The sequence below is a fragment of the Bos indicus x Bos taurus genome, chromosome 26 (assembly GCF_003369695.1).
Source record: "Bos indicus x Bos taurus breed Angus x Brahman F1 hybrid chromosome 26, Bos_hybrid_MaternalHap_v2.0, whole genome shotgun sequence".
In the NCBI taxonomy this organism is placed as follows: Eukaryota; Metazoa; Chordata; class Mammalia; order Artiodactyla; family Bovidae; genus Bos; species Bos indicus x Bos taurus.
This window is the reverse complement of record NC_040101.1, coordinates 27208465-27231267: the sequence shown is the minus strand read 5'-3', so window position 1 is coordinate 27231267 and position 22803 is coordinate 27208465. Positions and strand designations below refer to the sequence as shown.

At 50.2% G+C, this 22803-nt stretch overlaps 1 protein-coding gene across 5 annotated transcripts in view; it reads right to left on the bottom strand.

Annotated features, from left to right (window-relative positions):
* Nucleotides 1-22803, bottom strand: part of SH3PXD2A (SH3 and PX domains 2A) — a 249230-nt gene that overhangs the window by 132745 nt on the left and 93682 nt on the right. For all 5 annotated transcript variants that reach the window (XM_027529520.1, XM_027529521.1, XM_027529517.1 and 2 more), the window contains exon 3: nucleotides 19678-19753. In XM_027529520.1, coding sequence (XP_027385321.1) covers nucleotides 19678-19753 — 76 coding nt within the window. The remainder of the gene's footprint in view (nucleotides 1-19677; nucleotides 19754-22803) is intronic.

The following is a 22803-nucleotide window of genomic DNA, read 5'->3' as shown; positions in this document are numbered from 1 at the left end:
CACGGATGGGCATGTGACCCAAGTTGGTCGAGTGAGAATCAGAATGGGACTTTGGTAGAACCACCAGAAAGAGAAGTGCTCCTTCTACAGGGGCTGCTAACTCATCAACTGTAAGTCCCAAATCGCTAGGAAGCATCTTTGCACTTCCCCATCACCATTTGGGGAAAGCCTGAGAATGAAGTCACCAGAGAAGAAAGCAAAGCTGAGAGCTAGAGACCCAGCCATGCCTGAAGCCATTACCCCTGAGGTTTTCAGTTAGGTGAGTCAATAAATTTCCACTTTTTTCTTAAATCAGATGGAGATGGGTCTAGTCCTTGTCACCAGGAGGCTCCTTCTTTAGGTGGGTCCAAAAGTTCATGTCAGTTTTTCTGTAACATCTTATGAAAAAACCTCCATGAATTTTTGGCCAACCCAATACATCTAGTTCTTTACATCATTTCAATACATCTAGCTCACACTGTGTGATATGAGACAAGTCATAACCTAATTGAATCTCCGTCTCCTCAAACTGCAAAAGGGCACAGTAATGTCTAACTCAAAGGATTATCATGAGGAGCCAATGAACAAGTGTATTAAAGCATTTAATGTGGAGCCCAGCCCATAATAAATGTTGAACGAATGGGATCTCTTAGGAGCCGACAAGTCTAGGTCAAGTAGGTGTGGGGTGGGGCGGGGCGGGGCTGGGGGCACCACCTGGCCCGCCCACCTCCTCACTGGGCACGTGGGGTCCGGCGCTGCAGCGTTCCTTGTGCACCCTTCCACCTGGTTTCCCCACCCAAGGCCGGACGCTAACTCCCTTCAGCCTGTAGAACCTTTCCTGATTCAAACCCTGCCCCCTAAACACACAGTGTTTCCCCCATGGCTCCTGTTTCTCCTCTTCCTCCATCCACCCGATTCAAAGAGCAGAGCGTGACACAATGGGGGCAGGATTACTCACTCCATCCACCCGCCTTGGGCACTCTGGCATGACTCACACAGGTGCGGCTGCCCCTCAGCACTCTCCGCCCCCGGTTCCACACACTCAGGGAAACAGAGTTACAAACTCCACTGGGGTTTTGTCACCAAGAAAAACCTTAACCCTCCTGCAGCCGCAGCACACTTACAGTAAGAACCGGCACGCCGAGGAGGGAACAGCCATCTCCCAAGTTCTGGCGTGGAGGCGCCCACTCCCAGTGCAGTCCAGGCTGAAGGGAACAAAATCACTCCTCCACCCTCAGTGGGGCTGGGGGCGGGGGGTGGTTTCTGGGTGTCTGTCAGAAAGCAAGCCCCAAGTCCTGGAGGATCAGAGGTTTTAACCTGACTTTACTGAACCAAATGGAATTGAAGGTTTTTTGAATAGTTTTATAGAGTTATGGGACCAGAACACTTTCTTCTTTATTTTCTATAAGAAAGCGCTTTTTGGGAAGGGAAATGTAAGGGTTGCAAGGAGTTGGACACGACTGAAGCGACTTAGTAGGCACATATAATATACATACAGCAAAGTGCATATGCATGTATAAAACTCAATGAATTTCACAAACTGAGCCCCCCAATGTAACCAGAACCTAGGCCAAGAAATGGAGAAGAACTTCATGGCACAGGAACAGATTTCAAGTGGGGGTTTTTTGGTACTTCAGGGCTGGCATGGATGTTAGACCTCTGGACTAACAGGGTGGGTCATATCTGTTGCAGAGAGGGGACACTAACACATTTATTGATTTTAGTGATATTTAATTTTATTTTAAAATACATGCTTTATCATTTAATTCAAGCTGCAACAAATTTAAATGCACAGTGAATGTAGATCCCTGATATGAGGGAAGTGTGAAATGTGAACATGTTTGATTTGTTAATTGGCATTAATTAGACAAGGAATAAATTACCTACAAGCTTAGCTATGGGAAGAACAGTGGAGATAGAAACAAAGCCTTTGAATTTGCTGACTTGTTCTCCCTTGAGTTGGAGAATACCCAGGGTAGTCTTTAGCCCTGACATAGGCTGGAGATATTTCATGAGCTATAAGGTCTTATTTTATTTATTTATTTGACAGCGCCAGGTCTTAATTGTGGCATATGGGATCTTTAGTTGGTGGCATGCGGGTTCAGGCTCCCTGCATTGGGAGCTCGGAGTTTTAACCACTGGACTGCCAGGGAAGTCCCTGTAAGAACTTAGTTTAGAGAAGCCCAGGTCTTATGAATTGCCTGTAAGGTAGCCAGCATCTCAGGATTTCCGACAGATATCAGCTCAGAGAAGGATGTTTGTCCCAATGGCGCCATGGATTGGCAGAGAATGTGGGCTGCCCCAGCTTGACTCTGGGAGGAGAGGGAACATTGCAATGTGGCCCTGAGCCTCAGGGAAGGAAGAGGTTTTGTACTAAATATAATAGCATTTAAAGTGGCCACACTGAGGACAAATGTCACTTGGGTACCACTGAGGTTCCTCAGAGCGCAGGCTATGGCCTCATTCAGAGCTGAGCTTGGACAGGGCTGAACGCACCCTGGCAGGTACTCGGTAAACCATGTAATACTTACTCCAATGGTGGGACAGGTGGCAAAGGCCGAGGGCACTGGCCTTCCCAGCCACGCACGGTCACACCAGTCTGGTTTCACCTTTCAGCTGTATTTTTCTATTCTTGGTCTAGTGGAAACATTAAGAGAAACTAAAAATCTAGGACTGTTGAACTGCCAGCAGCAGGATCAGGGTGTGGGTTGTAGAGCTGAGAGGCCCAAGGTCTTTAAAATGTCTGTGTCCCAGGCACCTTCAGCTGCCTGAACATCGGGGTTCTCATTTGGCAAGTGGGATCACAGGGCTGGGATGTGGATTGGAAACAGCACTTGGGGCAAACACAGTGCATGGTGCTGGGCATACGCGAGGAGCGATATGAGACACCTGCTGTTACAGAGAAGGACGAGGATGAGGCATGACGCTTGGCCAATAGTCCCTAATCTTAAGTCTGCCTGATTTCCAATTCCACCCCCATCCCACCCCTGCTCCTAGTCCTTTTTTCCACCCAGAAGCCCAAATATTTTTTTAAATGAAATCTTTCCTGGGATTTCCCTGGTGCTCCAGTGGTTAGGACACCACCCTTAACATGCCAAAAGCAGGGGCTCAATCCCTGGTCGGGGAACTAAGACCCTGCATGTGGCTTCCCAGCACACTGAAAATAAAATCTAAACTCCTCACTGCAACGGGCAGGATCTGACTCATGCCTCTCTCTCCATCTCACCTCCCCAGGCCAGCACCAGGCATGTGGGGATTTAATTAGCACCACAAACACATCCAGAGCCTTCTCACCTCGGGCCTGAATGCCTGCCATTCCCTCTCCTGGGACAATTCCCGCTGCCCTTTGCATGGCGAACGCCTTCTATCCTTTGGGTCACCTCATTTCGAGGCCTTGGCAGACCACTCTGCCTCCCTCTCCCAGGGCTTGATTGATTCTCTCCTAGATTTCACTGAGATTTGTAGTGATCTTGCCTCTCTACTTGCCTCTCTTGGTGAGATCCTACATGAGGTCTCCTTAAGGCCCAGCAGAAGGACAGGCAGGCAGTGGCCCTTGGTTGACATTTGCTGCTGCATAAGTGTGAGTGTGTGTGTTGACACACCTTTGCTCCAGACTGTCTCTTATTTTTACCCACACACACACACACACACACACACACTAGTATACATAGCTCACCCCACACACACTGGGGCCTGCTGGACCAGACCGGGGCCGCAGCAGGGACAGACTCACCCTCCAGGATCCAGACAGAGTGGGGCCAGAGAGTGTGGTTAGCTCAGAGCCCCGCATCAGGGCCAGGCGGTCCCCCACTCCGTGTGGGTGTGGGTGCGGCGGGCGTGGTGGGCATGGCTCAGCACCCTCCCTCTGGGAGCCCAGGAATAAAGGGCCCTATTCAGCCCTGGCAGTCGCAGCTCCTCCCTGCCAGGGGAGGCTGCCCTCAGGAAAGGGGACGGTGGGACGCTGGGCAGTGCTTCCCGGCAAGCTCTCCCTGTGGCATGGCCCACAGCAGGGACGGAGGGTTTAGGGGGGAGCAGGCAGTCAGGGATCCAGGGCCTCTGGGGCTTGAAGAGACAGAGCAGAAAGGCCCAGCCAGATGAGGAGGCTGTGGGGCAGGCCAGGGCAGTCCTGGTTCAGCGGGCAGTGCTGAAAGGCCTGGTTCACTGTCGATGCTCTGAAGTAGAGGAAAATCCCCAGGATGTGAGGTCCATTGGATAATTGCCCCATAACCACAAGCCTGGCTGTGCCAGCCAGAGGGGTTCTTGTCTGGCATTCTGGAGTGGACACTGTTCCCAAAGCCGGCTTTTCTTGAGCTCTGGCTGCTGGTAGAACTGAGCCCAGACAATCAACTCTCTTCAGCAACCTCCTACCAATATCTTCCTGGATTCTATCACCTCCTGCAATGGAGGTGAGGATGATATAAACAATAGCTCACATTCACTGAGTAGTTGGTGTGTACAAAGCACTGTGCTGGGTACTTTATATTTATTCTCTTATTTGATCTTCACATCAACCTATGATCTAGGTAACTGGGTCCCATCTTACAGGTAGGTAAACTGAAGGTCAGCAAAGTTGAGTGACCTGCCCAAGGTCACACAGCCAGTAAACGGCAGAGCTGGAACTGGATGTGTCATGGTCTCTCTTTGGCAGTCTGAAAGTTCCTGGCCTCTTAATTCTTTAGCTGTGTTCCTTCTTTTCTGTGCATGTTTCCCCAGGTGGTACATCCCAACCCTACTCCACCCCATAAACATGGTCAGGATGTATCATTCACTCACTCCCTAATCATTCAGCTTTCCCTGATGTGTGTGTTGACTGCGGGCTGGGACGTGATGGGGAACAGTATGCACAGCACGGGGCCCCTCCCCTCCCAGAGAACAGGGTCTGGGTGGGTACTGTGCCGCAGAGCAATCAGTTATGATGGGGACATACAAGAGGGAGACAGGCCTGAAAGGCGATAGGAATGCACCAGGTTAAGGGTAGGGAAAAGAATGTTCCAGGAGGATGGGAGAATGTGAGCAAAGGGCCAGAGATAAAAGAAACCAGCTAGGGTGAGTTCAATGTGGCTGGCAGAGTGAGAGAAAAAGAGTGTATGTGTGAATGTGTGTGTGTGTGTGTGTGTGTGTGTGTCTGTGTATAAGTGTGTTGGGAGGTTATGAGATGTGGTACTTGAACAGACAATGGTAACAGGGGCTCAATCACATGGACCACACAGCAGAGGAGAGCCACTGACTTTATACATTGCAGAAACACACGTTCCTGAACTCTTATGGCCACAGACCACAGATTACTCCTGGGAAGACACAGTCCCCTTAGACCCTTCCGAAGCCCTTCTCCCTCAAGTTTGAACCCTGAGGGGGACACACTTGTCTGGCACGCATAGCACAAGCTCAAACCTGTGTTCTCACCAGTATCTGCACCTACCACAATCCAAATGGATCCTGGGGGGTAAAACCAGGAGATCCTGGAGGTCACTGTGCCCAGCTCCCTCACTTTCTGAGGTCTAGGCTGAGCACAAAGAGGGCCATGTCTTGCTTGACTTCGCAGAGCAAGTTAGCAGCCAGGCTGGGACTCGGCAGGACTTGGGCTGGCAGCCTGGTTCCAGGGTGGAATTTGTAGCGTCTGCACTTAAAATTTACATTCCCCAGAGTCCCCAGCTCAGCTGTTTTTCTTACTTCCAATTTTTACCCCAATCCTAACCCAACAACAAGAGCTGCCACCATTGACACCATCTCACAGAACTGAGGACTCAAAGGAGCGTGTGGCAGTCTGCCTTCAAGGTGGTCCCCGGTGGCTCTGGCCTCCTGGTCCTCACGCCTTGTATCGCCCCCTCCCACAGTGAATAGGGCCAAGCTGTGGGGCCAACAGGACACTTTGGAAATGATGGTGTGACTCCCAAGACTAGGTTAGAAAAGGCACTGTGGCTTCCTTCTTGATCTTGCTCTGGGGTCACTCACACTGTGAAAAGACAGCCGTTGAGTCGTAAGGACACTCAAGCAGAGGTGCGCCTGGGAAGGGACCGAGGCCTCCTGCCAACAGCCAGCACCAGTCTGCAGGCCACCAGTCTGCAGTCTGAAGTGAGCCACCTTACCAGTGGATCCTCCGGCCCCAGTCAAGCCTTCAGATGACATCTTGACTAAAAACGTCATGAGAGAGCCCAGGTCAAAACCATACACCTAAGCCATTTCTGAATCCCTGGCCTTAGAAACTGTGTGAGATAATAAATGTTTATTGTTTTATGCTGCTAAATTTGGGGGAGTTATATTTGTTATGCAGCAGTAGGTTACTGATACAGGGCCTGGCACTACTTTTGAGAGAATGAGAGTCCCTGGGTTACCTGAATCAGAGATATTAGGGGTATTGACTATAAATGCAGATTCCTGGGGTTTAGCCAGACCCTCTGAATTAGAGAGAGGGGTAGAAGTCTGCATTTTAAATAAACACCCTCCCCGTCCGCCCCCTCCCCACCCACCACACACACAAGTGAATCTCATGTACCTTTTAGGCTTAGACGCCACTGAGCTAATCTAACTTACTTTACAGATCTAAAGAGGCTCAAAGAGCTGGTCACTTAATCTTTGTCACATAAGTAAGTTGAGGCAGGCTTGTGTTGAGAATTAACACTGGATTTCTGGTCTGGTGTTTTTTCTACTTATTTCCTCCTTTGTCCATTCCATTTTGCTTTTTTTGAGAAGTGTAGGCTTTGTTTCTTTTTCTTTTATCTATGTTAAAAACACTCACAAAGCAAAATTGAAAGCCACTCAGTGGAGTCCGATTCTTTGCGACATTCTATGCAGTTCTATACATTCTACAGAATTCTATACAGTCCATGGAATTCTCCAGGCCAGAATACTGGAGTGGGCAGCTGTTCCCTTCTGGGGATCTTTCCAACCCAGGGAAGATCTGAAGAAACTGAAGCTCAGAGGTATCTTCTGACTTTCCCCAAGTCACATAGTCCTGGAGCTAAAGCCAGGTCTGACTCCAGGCACTGTTACTTTGCTTCAGTGAATGTGCCTGGTCACAAAAAAAGATTTAGCAGAAGACGGGTACCAGGGCAGCAAACAACGAGGGCATTTCTAGAGCCCAGAAAGAGAAACGAGGCCCCAGCAACAAGTCTGAAGTATCCCAAGAGACATCAAGCAGACGAACAGGGCTTGCTCACTTCCAGGCCACCGTGATTTGTGACTGTCTACTGCTGGGCAGCGTTTGTGCCTCCAGATATTTGGGGGCAGCATTATTTATAGGCCATGTTTCTATTTATAGTTTCATTGAATTTCTGCTCACCCTAGCTAGATTCCACTCCCCCACCCCCAGAAAGGAGAGGATAAGAACTCTTTTACCAGTTGTGTCAGGGCAAAGGTGAAGGTCAAAGCCTTGGCTGTGTGTGCAGCCTTTCAGCAGGAGCTCTTCATGGGGAAGCATTCAAGACAAGGGGGCTTTCTACGCTTTCTAGAGGAAATGGGGGTTGGGGGGAGGACACAAAGCTGGCCTTATACAGAGACAGCCGCATTCTGCCAACACAGTAGGATTTGAGGTGGGCCTAGAAGACCTCTATTCCTCTAAAATGTTTTTTCCCTTTGCATGATATTTCACCATTAGGCACTTGTTCTTTTGGTCTTAATGGCTATTAGATGACAAAATGTTGAGACTGTGTGTGAGAAAACCCAGACAGTATCAAGTCCAGTAATTTCACAGGTGGAGAAATTCGGGCTTACAGAGGGGCTACGACCTGTCCTCGTGGCGGGGGGAGGGATCTGAATGAATAAGACGTGGTTTCTGCTCTTCAAAAACTTCAGTTTTCAAAATCCCCATGACCAAGGAAGAAGGAACTGAAGTTCAGAGGTATTTTCCGACTTGCCCTAAGTCACACACTGCTGGGACTAAAGCCAGGTCTGATTCCTTTCTGAATAAAGGGACATCCATTACCATACACAGGAAACCATCTCAATGTTGGAAGAGCCGTCAGGCACAGCACAAGAAACTGTGGACAGCAAAGCAGGCTCAGAATTTCTCTCTAACCCAGTTTTATGAATGAACAAGTCAAACCAAGTGACATTTCCTAAGGTTCTATTTGGTGCTCCAAATGAAAACTTCCTGGTTTCAGGGTTACATAGAAAAATAAAGATAAAGTGGGATTTCTTTCTTATTTTTAGTCCCCTGTTGAACCATGGTTTGGAAAATAGTTATCTGTGACGATTGTCACTACATGGTTCCTTTATACATTGATGTTTACAAAGCCAGCTGGCAGAAGTCATTCCTTCTGGGTACTATGCATGCAATTCCAGCATCGAACACTAGGTGGCTTGTTGAAGTTGGGTAGGTTAAGTGAAAAGGGACAAAGTGTTATCTAGAGAAGACCTTTACTGTCGGAACACTTTATCAAAAGGACAACACTGATCAACCTCTAACTGACATAATTTAAAAAGCCCATAATATGAAACTTGAAACAAAATCTAAAGAAATGCAAACACTCTGGTGTGGGTGGCATACCTTTTCTAGCCAATGAGCCTTCATCTGCAAAGTGTGGTTGTTGTCATTGAAAGAGATGAATATAAGCACATGAAACCCTTTGCACAGTCTGACAAAAATAAGTACTTAATAAAGAGTAGCTATAATCCTTAAATAGAAATCTCTCAGTTACAACTGTTAATTTTGTTAAAAGTTCTAAACGTACACATAGTTCCTCAGAAAGCTGTCTGCAACTTTTCTCCTGTAGCCAATTAGTATCCCTGGGCTACTGGGCTCACATGTGAACTCCTTCTGCAACATGCCTTACTATTTAGAGAGAAGAGCTCTGCCCACTACAGAGATCTTACTTAAGCCATCTTCATCAATTACCAACTATTAAAGTTGTAAATTCATCTTTCAGATCAGAAACAAGAAGCTGAGAGTAAAAAAACTTGCCAATCAGAGAAGGCACCAAATTACCAGTCACTCTTCTGGCTTGTTTTGAAATTTAGGTCTGCAATAAATGCTTTATAAAGAAGAGCAAAAGATACTCCTTTAGAATCTCAGTTTATTGTATTTTATTATTTTTTTGTCTTTACCTTTTTGCTGGAGACTCCTTAAAAGAGACTCAAGCCTTTTCCCCTCCTAACAGTACAACACGACGGTACATGTAGACTCTAGATACCATGTTATCATCAAAACCACCAGTGAACGGTTCCTAGGCTAGTCTCTCCCATCTCCCATCTCCAGAGAGACTTTTGAAACAAAAACCGTAGCAATCACCTTGGCCCCAAAGTTCACCCCATCTTTGAAGGGAGGGGAGAGTGTTCCGACTTACTGACGACGAAGTGTGGCTGGGGCTTGAGCACCCTTCTGGTTAGGCTGGTGATGGGTGGGGAAGAGGGCTGTGCCGTGACATACACCCCCAACCAACAGGGACCCAGAAAACAGGCAGGCAATTCAGGTATGTATAGGGATTTGAGATCGATGAACCAGCCCTCACAGGTGTGATGCCTTGTCTCCCATGCACCTCTACTTTAGATCAGAAATTGACTTACCAACACAGGGCCAGTGGTTTATATTATGTGAATGGCCTGAATGTAACCAAACACCCAGGAAGTGCTGAAGACAATCAGCCAGTCTAAGGAAGGGCTCCACTGGACCTTAAAACAGTGCTTCTCCAGCTTTCCTACACATACAAATACCCTGTGCATCTCATTAGAATGCAGACTGTAACTTCGTGGGTCTGGCATGGAGCCAAGACTCTGCATATCTAACGAGCTCTCCGATGAAGCTTCGCTGCTGATCTGCCAGCTACATTTTGAACAGCAAACCTTGAAATGCACAGACCGCCTGTAAGACCTCACTCTTGGAAAGGAGCTGAGAGAGACAGCTCAGCCTTTTGTGTTGAGCCCCCCGAACTAGGACTCACCAAGTCACCATCAAGTATTGAGTGCTGGCTGTGTGCTTCATGGATAACATTTCATCTGATACTCTCAACAGCCCTGGGGGAATTTAACAGATGAAGGTCACCAGGGAGGTGCAGAGATGCAGCATAAGGCTAGCCCTGGATCACAGGCTAGGCTGTGGAGAGGTTGAAGTGAGGCCTCCAGTGCTGACTGACATGCAACACGCACCAGCTCCATCATGGAAAAAGCACAGTTTTGGACAACAAGCACCCAGGTGTAAACCCAGAGGCGTTTGAGCCCAAAGCTGGTGTTTGGAACCACGACGCTCTGGGGCTGGCAGAGCTGAGGAGTCACACAGTATATCCTTTAGCAATGCAGCTTTGGAAATTCTCCCTGAGATCTGCCCCTTCGTCCTCATTAAGGGGAAATCCAGCCCCTGGGCTCCAGCCTGGGGAGAAATAGAAGCGTGGCCCTTCTCCCTCCCTCCCTTCCCCTGAAGTGTAGACAGAGACTAGTGCTGCCAGCCCCGTGCCCACCCCTTGCAGTGCCCTCGCTTCCTCCTAAGCTTTCTGAAGGTGCATTCAAGTGAACAGACTTCACCTTCAGGCCATGCCAGTCCCTCAGGCCCACTGTGGTCTGGAGGCTGGGCTGTCTGGCATCCTGGGGCCTCCACGGTGGACACCAGTCCTTGCAGCCGTGGAGGTGAAGGGGGAGGGGTGCTCTCAGGGCCCACAGCTCGGAGCAGGCGGCCCCTGGATGAATGGGGCATCAGTTCCTATGGGCCTGGGGCGTCTCCAAGAGCTAGCTCAGTTCTCACCAGGGAAGAGCTCTGGCTCAGGGCTCTGTCCTTGGGCTGGGTCCAGTTGGGGTGACCTTGAACAAGCAGTGGAGGGGTCAGCCCAGGGACACCATGGAGATCTGCCACCAGCACCCTTACCTCCTAAGAAGGGGGGCCCTGAGCTCCCTCTCAATGGGCCTCAGTGTTCTTCCTGCACCATCACTACCCCGCCACCCCTCCTAACCCCTGGGCCCAGAAGCCAGAGCGCCTAATGCCTGGAGGCTCCTGGGGAGAGAGGCTGGTGGTGGGACTCCCCAGCACAAAGCATCTTTCATACGTGCCAGAGGCTTCAGCTAGCTCAGAGAGTGGGGGAAGCTTCCTTTCACCCCAGGGTGAAGTCCAAGGCCCACGGTGGGGGAAAGGTCCTGGGAAAACTGGGTCTGCATCTTGGGCTGGGCTGCCCCCAATACAACCTGCATGTCATCAGCCGTTCTCAATCCCTCCCTTACCCCCAGCTCTAGTCCATCAGCGAGGCCTCCTGGCTGTTCCTCTGAAATACACCTCAGGCCTTCTTCCCTCCACGCCATTGCCCAGCCCGGGCCAAGCCAGCCTCCTCTCTTGCTGGCCCCATCCAGCCTCCATGGGTCTCCCCACCCCACGCTCGCTCCTTTTCCCTTCTAGTCTATCCCAGATGCTCAGCTGAGAATCCTTTCAAAACAAAAATCAGATTATGGGTCCTCAGCCTAAAAACTTCAGAGATCTCTCACCACACTGAGGACAAATCCTCACCCCTCAGTCTGGCCCAGCACCGTGGCACAGCCTGGCTGGGTGTGGCAGCCACACTGAAAGCTCAGTGACCAGGCTTCTCATGGTGCCCCTCCCCCACCCACCCAGGGGCCCAGCACCTGCTTTCTTCTCCGACTTCAGCTGCCCTCTTGCTATCTCACCTGTATCACACCTGAGCTCAGGTAACTGACCTGGCATTTCCTGATAGTGTGTATTTCCTGATAGTGCCACTCCCAGGGCACACCTGAATGCCCTCTAAGCAGGAGTGAAAGGATGTGACCCTCGAAAAAGGATGTTTGGGCATGGGGTAAGCACACCATTTATTTCTAGAGAGGAGGAGGTGGGGACATCAGGAATGTCACGGAGACTGGAAGTCACATCTCTCTGGTGACTTTGCCAACATGCAAGATGACCCCAGTTGCTCTACCAAACTTCTAGTTTTCCGTGTGCAATGTGCCACAGTGATGAGCAAGAGTTACACTAGAATCCAGGACTCTGGCTCCTGCCCAGGGCACATTTCCCTGCACATTACCTTAGGCAAGCTGACTGAGACCATGTAAAGAATGCATTTCTGCTTAGATCACAGGCTTCTTGTGGAAGATACCCCAGGACACACTCCACTGGGGGCTGAGGGTTTGGGGTGGACGTTCAAGAGGCTGATTCTCTCCTAGAATTATCTCTGGACAAGAAGATACATGGCACATGGTAACAAAGTGACCTGACTCCTGCCTTGGTCTGGAAATGACGGAATGGCATGGGGGAAGGACGAGGGGGCCTGAGCCACACTGACATTTAAAAGTAAAAGGGGCCCTTGAGTGACTGCCTTCCCCAAAGCTCATTACCTCCAGGGAGACCTGGCTGCCGTGAAGCTCGAGACCCTGCTCTGTTATCACAGCGTCAGGTCCAGAGATGCTCAGTCTCCTCCCACCTTTCTGCCCAGATCAACCGTCTGGATCTTCAGCTCTTCAGAAAGGAGCTCTCTGCAGCTTTGCAAGTGACCACAGGGAGGGCGGGAGCAGCAGGAAGCGCAGCTGGGGCTGCTCTGTGGCGCTGACTCAGCACAGAGAGGGAGGGTGGGCAGAGGGTGGCGCACAGGAAACCCACGTGTCCTGCAGCCGAGCTGCCCGAAGGAGAGGCAGGCTGGGAGCCCTGGAGTCTCTCCCTCGGCAGTTCACACCATGAGTTCTAGGTACCGCATGCTTGCACCACTGTCCCAAACCGTGATTAACCCATTTGACAGATGAGGAAACCGATCTGGGAGGCCTGTGACTGGGCCACGTGGCAGACCTTCCATGCTGACACACGCATGTGGAGCCCTCTCATTCCTGGGCAGCTCTGCCACGGAGACACGCTGTGGAATCCTTGGTTCCACAACTCCTGTCTGCCTGGTTCACTGTGGCCATTCCACCCCGACACTTGCCACCTGCTTTACACACTTCCTGCTGTTCTTAAACATCCACACTCAGTCACACTTAGCCTGCTGGCCCCTCAGCCTGGCACCTGGGGCCCTGATCTGCCCACGTCTGGCTCAGTTCAGGTGTCACCTCTGTAAAGCAGCCTTTTGGGATCACGTAAGCTCAGGAGCAGGGCTTCCCCTGTGGCTCAGCGGTAGAGAATCCCTGCAAAGCAGGAGACACAGGAGGCAGGGGTTTGATCCCTGGGTCGGGAAGATCCCCTGGAGGAGAGCGTGGCAACGCACTTCAGTATTCTTGTCTGGAGAATCCTATTGTTAGAGGATCCTGGAGTTTATAGAGTCACAAAGAGTAGGACGTGACCAAAGTGACCGAGCATGCGTACACATATGGAGCCCCAGTGGCATGACCTGGCTGCTTTTCTTTCTGGCTCTTACCACTATTGGAAACTGCTCGCTGGTTTGCTTCCAGACTCCCCCGCTGGAAGGAAAGCTTCCTGAGAACAGCGGCCCAGTCTACCTTGCTCTTGGCTACGTCACCAGTGCCTACAGCTGAGCCTGGCACGTAGTAGGTGCTCAACTAATACCTGTGGCAGAAACAAACTCGGAACACTCTTCCACGTAGCGTTCAGAATCAGATGCCGAGAACAGGCCCGGGAACCACCCGCCCCAGATTACAGAGTGACAGGATGATTTTGAGGGGTGGGGGCAGTAATTACAGCAAGAGAAGACCCAGCACTTCCAGAGGAAATAGAGGAAAGTTGCTTTTAAAACAGCACACGGTGCTGTTCAGGCCTATAATCTTGTTGATCTTTTGGAAACCCTGGCATTACCAGCAGACCCTACTTTCCCTTCTGCATCACATAGAACCTTTGCCTTTTCCTGCCATCCCAGGTCATTGGTGGGGCTCAGAAACCTCTCAGGCCATCTCCCCTGGGGGCTGCAGCACCTGCCAGCATCTCTGAGCTGCTGATTCCCCCGCAGCCCTCCAGGCCCTTTGGGGAGGGTTTTTTCAGGCCTGCTGGGGATCAGCAGAACCACCGACAGCCCAGGGAGAGAGCTGACTCTTCCCCAAGCCACAGACCAACTCTAGCTAAACACATCCCTCCCCCTTGCTTCCTTCTGAGCTGGAACAAACACCGGATCTCCTGCACAGGGCTCTCGGGGGGCAGGGAGAGGAAGGACTCAGAGCCCGTGCTTGCAATTCCCCCAGCACCTACCCTGCATTGGGGCCCCAGACTGCCTCTTCACTAAGGGGGCAACATGTAAACTGGCGAGCGGGTACCAAAGGACGAAGCATGCTTGCTTTCTAAAAATACACTCCTCTAAGTTCGTGAGGTCATGAGGCTGTGGGCAGCCTGGCAGCACCTCTCTGATTAAGGTGATAGGCTCACTTTTCTTCCTAAGCTATCTAGCTTCTCCACGCCTCGCCAACCTGGGAGTATGTATACTGGTGGGTGGGACTGACTCTGATATGAAGGTGAAGGGGCTTTCTGGAAGTTCAGAGGCCAGCACCAGCCGTACAGAGACACAGATGGCTTGCAAGTGGGAGGAGACCTTGCACAGACTTTGCCAAGCGAGTTGACCTCTTTCTGCTCTGCTGCCTGGCTTCTGAAGCCCCTTGGTCCCTGGTCGCAATGGTTTGCTTTTTACATCAGCAGCTACACATTCTATTTCACTCTGTAATGACCATTTCCTCCCCGAGAGCCTCCTTGGGCTGGCAAACTCAAGATATACAGGAAATCTATTCCAATCCCAGAATGGGCAACAGGAGATGGATTTTCCACAATAGTCTTTTAAAACAAGGCAGAGAGTTCCATGTAAACAGTAGGCTGCCCTGAGAGGCTGCTGACCCCATCGTGCTTGGCCCAGTATCCTAAAGAACTTCACTTCTGTCCACTCCTCCCCAAAGCAGGAGACCTCAGAGAGATGTACTTGTGAGACAATTTTCTTTGGTTCTCTTGCATTTCCGTGTCTTGTCAACAAAGTACTGCCCGCCTTTAGTTCTGGATTATCTTTTCAAAGGTGCTTGTAGAGCAAACAGTTTTAAAAGACAGAGGCAGTGTCTTGCTCTGGAGTAATCAGCAGGTTTGCACAGAGCCTTGGGAGACTGGGACAGTCTCTTTCCAGAGCCAAAGGAGTAGGTTTGCTTACTGCCCCTTATAAAAGATGTGGGCTCCTTAAGATCTGGTTCCTCTCCTATAACGTAATGCATTGCACGTGCAGGCATTGTTCTGGGCCCATGGGGCCATGCCCTACGGGACTTGGAGGCAATGGGAGCTGATGCCAATGTGCTGTTGCTCATGCTGCTTGCAATGCCATCATGAAGCCTCCTGTCTCTGACCCAGGAGTCTCGTCTTTTCTGCTGGCATCCAGGAGTCTGGGGTAAGCTAATGTAATTGGCTTGAAAATACGGTAAAATCCTATATCTTACTCTAAAATCTCAAATCTGGTGGACTAGTGTTGCTCATACTGAGGTCAACACTGTTGACCAATCTCTGAGTTTCAGGTCTGTTTCCCGCTTCCAGCAAACTCAGAAGAAGTCCCAAATTATAAAAATATACATAAACCCAGAAAAGAATTACTTTAATAAAAAGTACGCTCTACTTTGCAAAAGGGTTTATTATGTGTCTCTTTTACAAAAATAGCATTTAGGATACCTAAAAGATGATGTGATTTGTCCCAAAGAGAAAAATTTACACAGAAGTTTTTAGGAATAAGCATTAAGATAAAACAAGGTTCACTCCTGCTTTCTGTTAGAGGTACAAATGCCAATGGGTCAGGATTGGGAGAGGAACTTCTCAGGGACAATTGTCAAACCGCCGTCTCCTTCCTAAGGATCAGCTGGCATGCTTGCTTACTAGTCCTCTCTACCTCATTATACTAAAAGTCAATTTCTGGAGTCTGTAATTGTAGATAACTGAGTCATCAATTTCCTGGGTTTGATAATGTACTGTTGTTAAATAAGATATTACTACTGGGGAAGCTGGGCAGTGGGTACACAGCTCAGTGGCTATGTGATGACGGAAAGTGATGTGACCTGTCCATAAATTGGGACTAATGCCACCTAGCCTGTGGTTTGGTCGTGGAATTGGAGGGGAGGCATATAGAGTACCTAGGAGTTTTACAGGGTTTCCCAGGTGGTGCTAGCGGTAAAGAACCCGCCTGCCAAAGCAGGAGACATAAGAGACGTGGGTTCAATCCCTGCGTCGGGAAGATCCCCTGGAGGAGGGGATGGCAACCCACTCCAGTATTCTTGCCTGGACAATCCCATGGACAGAGGAGCCTGGCAGGGTATGATCCATGGGGTCACAAGAGTCGGACACAACTTAGTGACTAAACCACCAAAGGTCTATGAGCCTCCAGACAGGAGCCTGCAGCCAGAGCACAGCAGCTGGCCTAATGCTCCAAAGACACCCCCAGAGCCCCTGCCTGGGCAGCAGAGAAGCACATCACGTCCCAGTCACTTCTAAAGCTAAAATTAAGGCACCTCTGGAGACCACAGGGGCGCCCTGCTTCCTGCCCTTGGATTCCCCTTGTTCTGAAATTCCAGGCAAGGCAAAGTGCTGGCGGAGCTGTTCCTGAACCTGGCTGCTGCCCTCCCGGCTGCCTGCCGGAGCATCCGCTGCTGGATTACCTCAGCGTCTTTGAGCACCGAGGTTCTGCTGAGTCACTGCCGCCAGGGCTCAGCCCTGGGGAATCAGCAGGTGACTGCAGACGCCCTCTCCAGAGGTAGGGAGGTGGGAACAGGGTCTCCAGCTGGTGTCAGGTAATACAGTCTACCTGTAGGCATCCTGTCCGGGGCCCCTTACCAGCTGATGCTCCCACCCTGCGCTCTGTGGGTGTTGGCTGCTAAGGGCTCACAGCTCCCCTTCTGTAGGGACACGCCCTCAGCCCTCAAGAGCACCTGTCCACATTTCACACTGCTGAGAGAGGGGGCAGCTCATGATAATAGTGGCTGATATACTTCCCTAAGATGGGACAACTCTGTGGTGCCGTCCACCCTCCAGAGCTCCTCACAGGATCAGGCTGAGGCCAGACTTAGCTGACCCTGCACCTCGGCCCCTTGTCCTCCCCTGTCCTGTGCTGCTCCCCTCACTGACCTGGGATGTTTACCTGAGGGCAGTCCTCGGAAGTCATCTTGCCTAAGAACCCTCGTCTCAGGCTCTGCTTCCCAGAACCTGACCTAAGGCAGGCAACATTCATCACTGCCCTTCTCTGAAACCCTCATATCTGGGGGAGCTCCTTCGATTCAGGGTTGTGGGGTGGCTTTGGAACCCCCAGGCCCACTCCAACCCTTACTTGCTTGGTTCTGCTTCTCTTGATTTTTTTTTTTCCTTCAATCTTTTTCCTTCCTCTTCAAGCTAAGAACTGAGTCAAGTATGAGAGGGTTAAGGTAGCTCCTAGTGAGTGAGGGAAAAGCCAGTAACAGGGCCTGGGGATCTGAGGGTGGGATTCCAAATGTCCATTCTGAAGTTCTGGAGAGCAAGTGAGCAAAAGGGAAGATATGGAGAGAGAGCTCCGCTGAAGGAAGGGGAGAAATGCAGAAACACACAAGAAAAGGAAACTTCCTTCTGGATGGAGGGATGGGGTAGGCATGAGGGGCCAGTCAACCTCACTCCTCTAGACAATAACACACACAATGCACAGTATCCTCTCTTGGGGGCTGGCCGAGTCCAGTGCCTTCTCCCAGGAGTTGGATATTTTGGGTGGGGGGCGGGTAGGAGGGAGGGGCAGTCTTTTAAATTAATAGCTGCCATTTATTGAGCATTTACTATGGGACAGGCACTGTGCAAAGTATTTCACATGAATTCTTTTGATCTTCACCCCAAACCTAGAAGAGGAACCTGAAGTTCAGAGAGGTCTCTATCCTGCAGCAGGAGGCTTTTGATGCCTTGGGCTCACAATGAGCTCTTTTTCGGTCAAAATTGGAATTTCAGGGAATTCCCTGGCAGTCCAGTGGTTAAGACTTGGCACTTTCACTGTCAGGGCCTGGGTTTGATCCCTGGTCAGGGAACTAAGATTCTGCAAGCCGAGTGGCAGGACCAAAAAAAAAAAAAAAAAGGAATTTCACAGGGATAGGAAGGGTCACATTCTGCCTTCAGTGCGTCTATGATTAAGGAGTAGACCTTCCCTCTCTCTTAGCTTGAGGGTTCCTTTAGATGAAGGAAACAAATCCAGATCTCCCTGGATTCACCCAGCCACCCCAGTCCCTGGCCCTGGGGACTTATTCCTGGGCCCCGCACAGGCTGAGCCCCTCATAAACATCCAGTGAGTAAATAACAGTGACGTGCTTTCTCCTTGGATCACTGGTCACAAGTAGGGGAGAAACTGGTTCTTCTTGATAAACAGGCAGCCTTCATACCCCGAAGCTGGGTCCACTCAGCAACAGGGCCCGGCACTGGCTTCCTAGGCTCTTGGACACTAGCTGGGCTCCCAGGTCCTTGGTGGGTGGAGAATCTGACTGTATGGGAGCAACATCTAAGGTCACTACAAACCTGGGTGTTGGATGTCCCAATTCCCTCGAGGCTCAGCGGAAAGCCAGGCAGGGTGCAAAAGTTAACTCCTGGGCTGGGGAATGGAGGCAGTCTCCTGCCTCCATGGCAGGGGCCCAGGGCTGAGATTCCTGACACCCTCACTGACTCGTTCTCATCTTGTCTGTTCTGTAGGGATTAGAAGTTCTTTTTTTGTAGGTAAATCAATTCTCTACAGCTTTAGCATTAGGCGGGGAGGGCAGGCAGCAATGCCTGCTTTTGTCTTTCACTGATTTTGAGGATGGGGGTACACTTCTTAGAGAAGAACCACTCTCTGGGGGAGCTGCCCCACAGTAGGTTTTCAAGTCAACAAGCAGGTACTAACCACGGGCGGGCCACGTGCCAGGGATTAATGAGACGCAGATCTGCTACTTGCAATGGCCCCACTGATCCCTGTCATTCTGGGGGCTGGCCCCAGGAGGGCATGGAGGGTGAAGACCACTGGAGGGCAGCTCCCCAGGAACCAGCCTAGCCCACCAGCCTGGGGAAAGACAGGGCATCGGAGAGCCAGCAGGCAGTACCACCCACGCAGTTCAGGGCAAAGAGCCCAGTTTGGGGCAGGAAACCAAGCTCACACCTCAGGTCTGCCACTTTGATGGTCAGTTACTTAACATCTCTGAACCCCAGCATCTTCATCCCTCAAGCAGAAATCATAATGCATGCCTCAGTTTGGAGATTTGTATATGATCACAAATTTAAAAGCACTTTGTAAGCTATATATTCCTATACCAGTTGAAGACATCACAGTAATAGCAGGTTACGCCACCCTGAGAAGAGTCCCTCTCGATTACACAACATAATCAATTGCCTTGAACATGCTCCAAAACGGTGTGATGGTTAATGGCCTTTATGATTAGACAAACCTGGGTTCAAATCCTCTCTCTGTCAGCTCACAGGCTGAGTTATGTAAGCTGGCAGGACCTCGCTGGATAACCGTGCCAGGAGGACTCGAACAGGGTGGGAGGGAAAGTGTGCTCGATTTAAGGTTATCTGTGATTACAACGGGAGCCAGTGGAGAGTTCAGTCTGCAGGTTTTCATCCTTTCATGGGAGAACTTGAGCTCTCTATGCTTTTTGTAAAAAGGACACCAAAGTCCCAGAGCTGAGAAGCTCCTCATAGGTTACACAGTCTGGGGCCAGCAGAGGTAGGAGAGGCCCCTGTGAAGGCAATGGCCTTCAAAATCAGGGACTTCCGATCCCCTGGGGGTTGTTAACATGAAGGTTGCTAGGCCCACCCTGAGCCAGAATTCTGGTAGAATTGCCAACCTTCTCTTGGCTTAGAGAACGCCCCTCTCCAGGGTACCCCCATCCCATCAGCAGGGACCATCCCAAGCTTACCTGGGAGGAAGGGGATGATTCTCTGCTTGGGGTCCTTCTGGCCACCTTCGATGGGAAACTTATCCAAAAGCTGCATCTGAGAAGCCAGACAGAGGGATAGGATTCAGAAGACTGGGACTACTCCGCATCCCCTACTCCGCTCCACTGCTCCCGGCCCCACCGCCCTCACACGGATGAGCGACGCCTCAAATCCCTCATTTCACAGACGATTAACAAACCACATGGGGCATGAGTGCGCACAGGCAGAGCTTTCTGTGCATCAAAGGGGGTGCCTGAACCGTCTCAAGGAGGCCTGAGGGTGCAGGAGGGGAGGTATCCGGAGACGCCCCGGAGGAAGGCCGGTGTAGGGGCCAGCAAGATTTCAGGCCAGGCTGCAGGTGGGATTTCCAGAGGCTTCTGTGGACCCAGTTTTTTTCACACGTCATATGCTGGGTGAGCTCTTTAGTCATTCAACCCATCCCCCCCAACCCTGGGCCAGGATGCAGAAGGCCCCACCTGATACATCAGACAGACCACCCACCTTCCAGAACCACTCTGCAGAAACAGACCCAGATGTTATTTTAATTGCAAAACCAAGTCTAGCCCCTTGCCCCCTCTTCCGTCTCCTACCTTCCCACCCTGAGGTCGCTGCTGTTTTTCCAGGGACAGACCCATTGGAAGAGCTTCCAGGGTTCTGGAAGAACAGCTGTTTTTTCTTCCGCTATGCTGGGCTGAAATTCTGTATAAACTGGAAAAACACACAGGAGACGGGATGGACGAAGCCACGGCCCCTGTGTGTGTGTGCGTGTGTGTGTGTGGTTAGCCTCCCTTCCAAGGCAAGGGAGGATGGGAGGTGGAGCGGAGTGGAGAGCCGGACCCAACCCACTGCCCCAGCTGCATGACCCTGGGCCAGGCTGCAAGCTTTTGCCTCATCGGTAAAATGAGGAAGATCCCTCACATGATGAATGAAAGTTCATCCCTTCTTTCTAATATCAATTAATATTTATTGAGCGTCTCCTTAGAGCACTGGGCACTTAGAAAAATCGGCAGTAAAGAAAAGAGACGAAGTTCCTGCCCTCAGGGAGTTTACATTCTAGTTGGTGAGACCACACAGTAACCAAATAAGTGCTATGCTGTGGGGATACGTGCTATAAAGAAAAATGAAGTAGGATAAAGTGGTGGGGCAGAACAGGAAGAAACAGTGATTTTATATAGCGTGGTGAGGGAATCCTCACAAATCAGATGGCAATTTGGCAGAGACCTGATGGAGAGGAAGCGAGCCACAGTGGAGGGGGAGAATAGTCCAGGCAAGGGAAGAGCCAGTGGAGTGGAGGCTGGAGAGGAGTGTGCAGGGCTGGAGGTACAGGTAATGGGATCCAGGCAGAGGCGGATCATGCAGAGGACGGCTGGAGCTACAGGGAAGTGAAGGGGCCACACTGGGGAAACAGGAGATCACTTAGGAGTCAACTGGGACCAAAGTGCTGCCTTGGAGGTGGTGACATGTGGTCCTACGCTAGATTTGACGTGTGCGTGGTATGTGTGCATGCGTGTATGTGTGTGCACACATGCCCGTGTGTGCATATTCCCATCTAGCCACCTGCCTGCCCAGTTCTAAATCTGCATGATTTTAGGATCCTCTCTTGCACAGCCATAATCCAACACACACAGGCTATTTAGAGCCCACATGTGAAGGGTGGGTCGTTGTTGGATTCCATTCAAAACAACACAACTATTGCACCGTTATTAACTTTCACTTCCCTGAACACAGACTAAAATTTAACAAAAGCTGGCTCATGGGTTTTCAAACCCCAATGTTGTAAGTCCACCTCTCTACCATTTAATAATTGCCTGCTACGTGCAAATACAGACAACAGACCTAACACTATAAACTTGTACTTAGGATTTTTTAAATTAATAGATTTTCAAATAAATTCTACATGGAGTACAACTTTTACTTTTTTCTCTCCCCATCCCCTCAGCCATCTTCTACTTTGTAATTTTTTTTCTGTATTACACAAGTAATTCATATTCATTGAGGGAAAAAACTAGAAATTACAGAAGCAGTAATTGGACTGACTCATTGGAAAAGACCCTGATGCTGGGAAAGATTGAAGGCAGGAGGAGAAAAGGGATGACCGAGGATGAGATGGTTGAATGGCATCACCAACTCGATGGACGTGAGTTTGAGCAAGCTCTGGGAGTTGGTGACAGATAGGAAGCCTGGTATGCTGCAGTCCATGGGGTCACAAAGAGTCAGACATGACTGAGCGACTGAACTGAACTGAACTGACAGAAGCAGTAGATAAAAAAAGAGAGCAAGAGTCACTCACTATCCTTCCCCCTGAAAAAGCAACATTAATATTTGGGCTGTATATCCTTTCCAGATGTGCATTAAATAAAATAAGCTCATCCATGCATTATACTGTGTAATGGCATTGTCTCATGTCAGGATTATTTCCATACCAGCATTCTTCATTGTGACATAGAATTTCGATGTTTGAACAGGCCATGGTTGACTTACCTACACTCTACTGTTGGATGAGATGGTCAGATAGCATCACGGACTCAATGGACATGAACTTGAGCAAACTGCAGGAGATAGTGAAGGACAGGGAAGCCTGGCGTGCTGTAGTCCATGGGATCGCAGAGAGTCAGACACGACTGAGCAACTACTGTTGGGTATTCACTACTTACGTGTAACACCAGAGTGAACATCCTTTCCATGTACCTATGTACACCTTAATACTTCTTCTATCCTTTGTTTCATCTCATTAAAATCTATGCAAATCTATAGGCGCCTTAAATCTCTTCTGGAAGAAGACTGAGGATAAATAGATGGATATAACTGACATGCTATAGGCCAGGCCTGGGGCCTCTGAGCAGCAGCTTCATAGGATTTCTGAGAAATGGCACAGAGAGGATGGGGAGAAAGGCAGGCCTGGCTCAGGGCCCGGTGTAGAGTAATTTGCCCTCATCAGATCACTTTTCTCCTGAAAAAGGGAGGCTTGCTATGCCTGGCAAGCCAAGAGACTTGCCCAAACTGCCCTGTCTCTTTGGGGCTCGCAGGAGTTAGGCTACAGAAACTTTAAGTTGCTTATCTGCTCTGATCTACATTTGTTCGCTGACTGCTAAATTCTTTTTCAGACC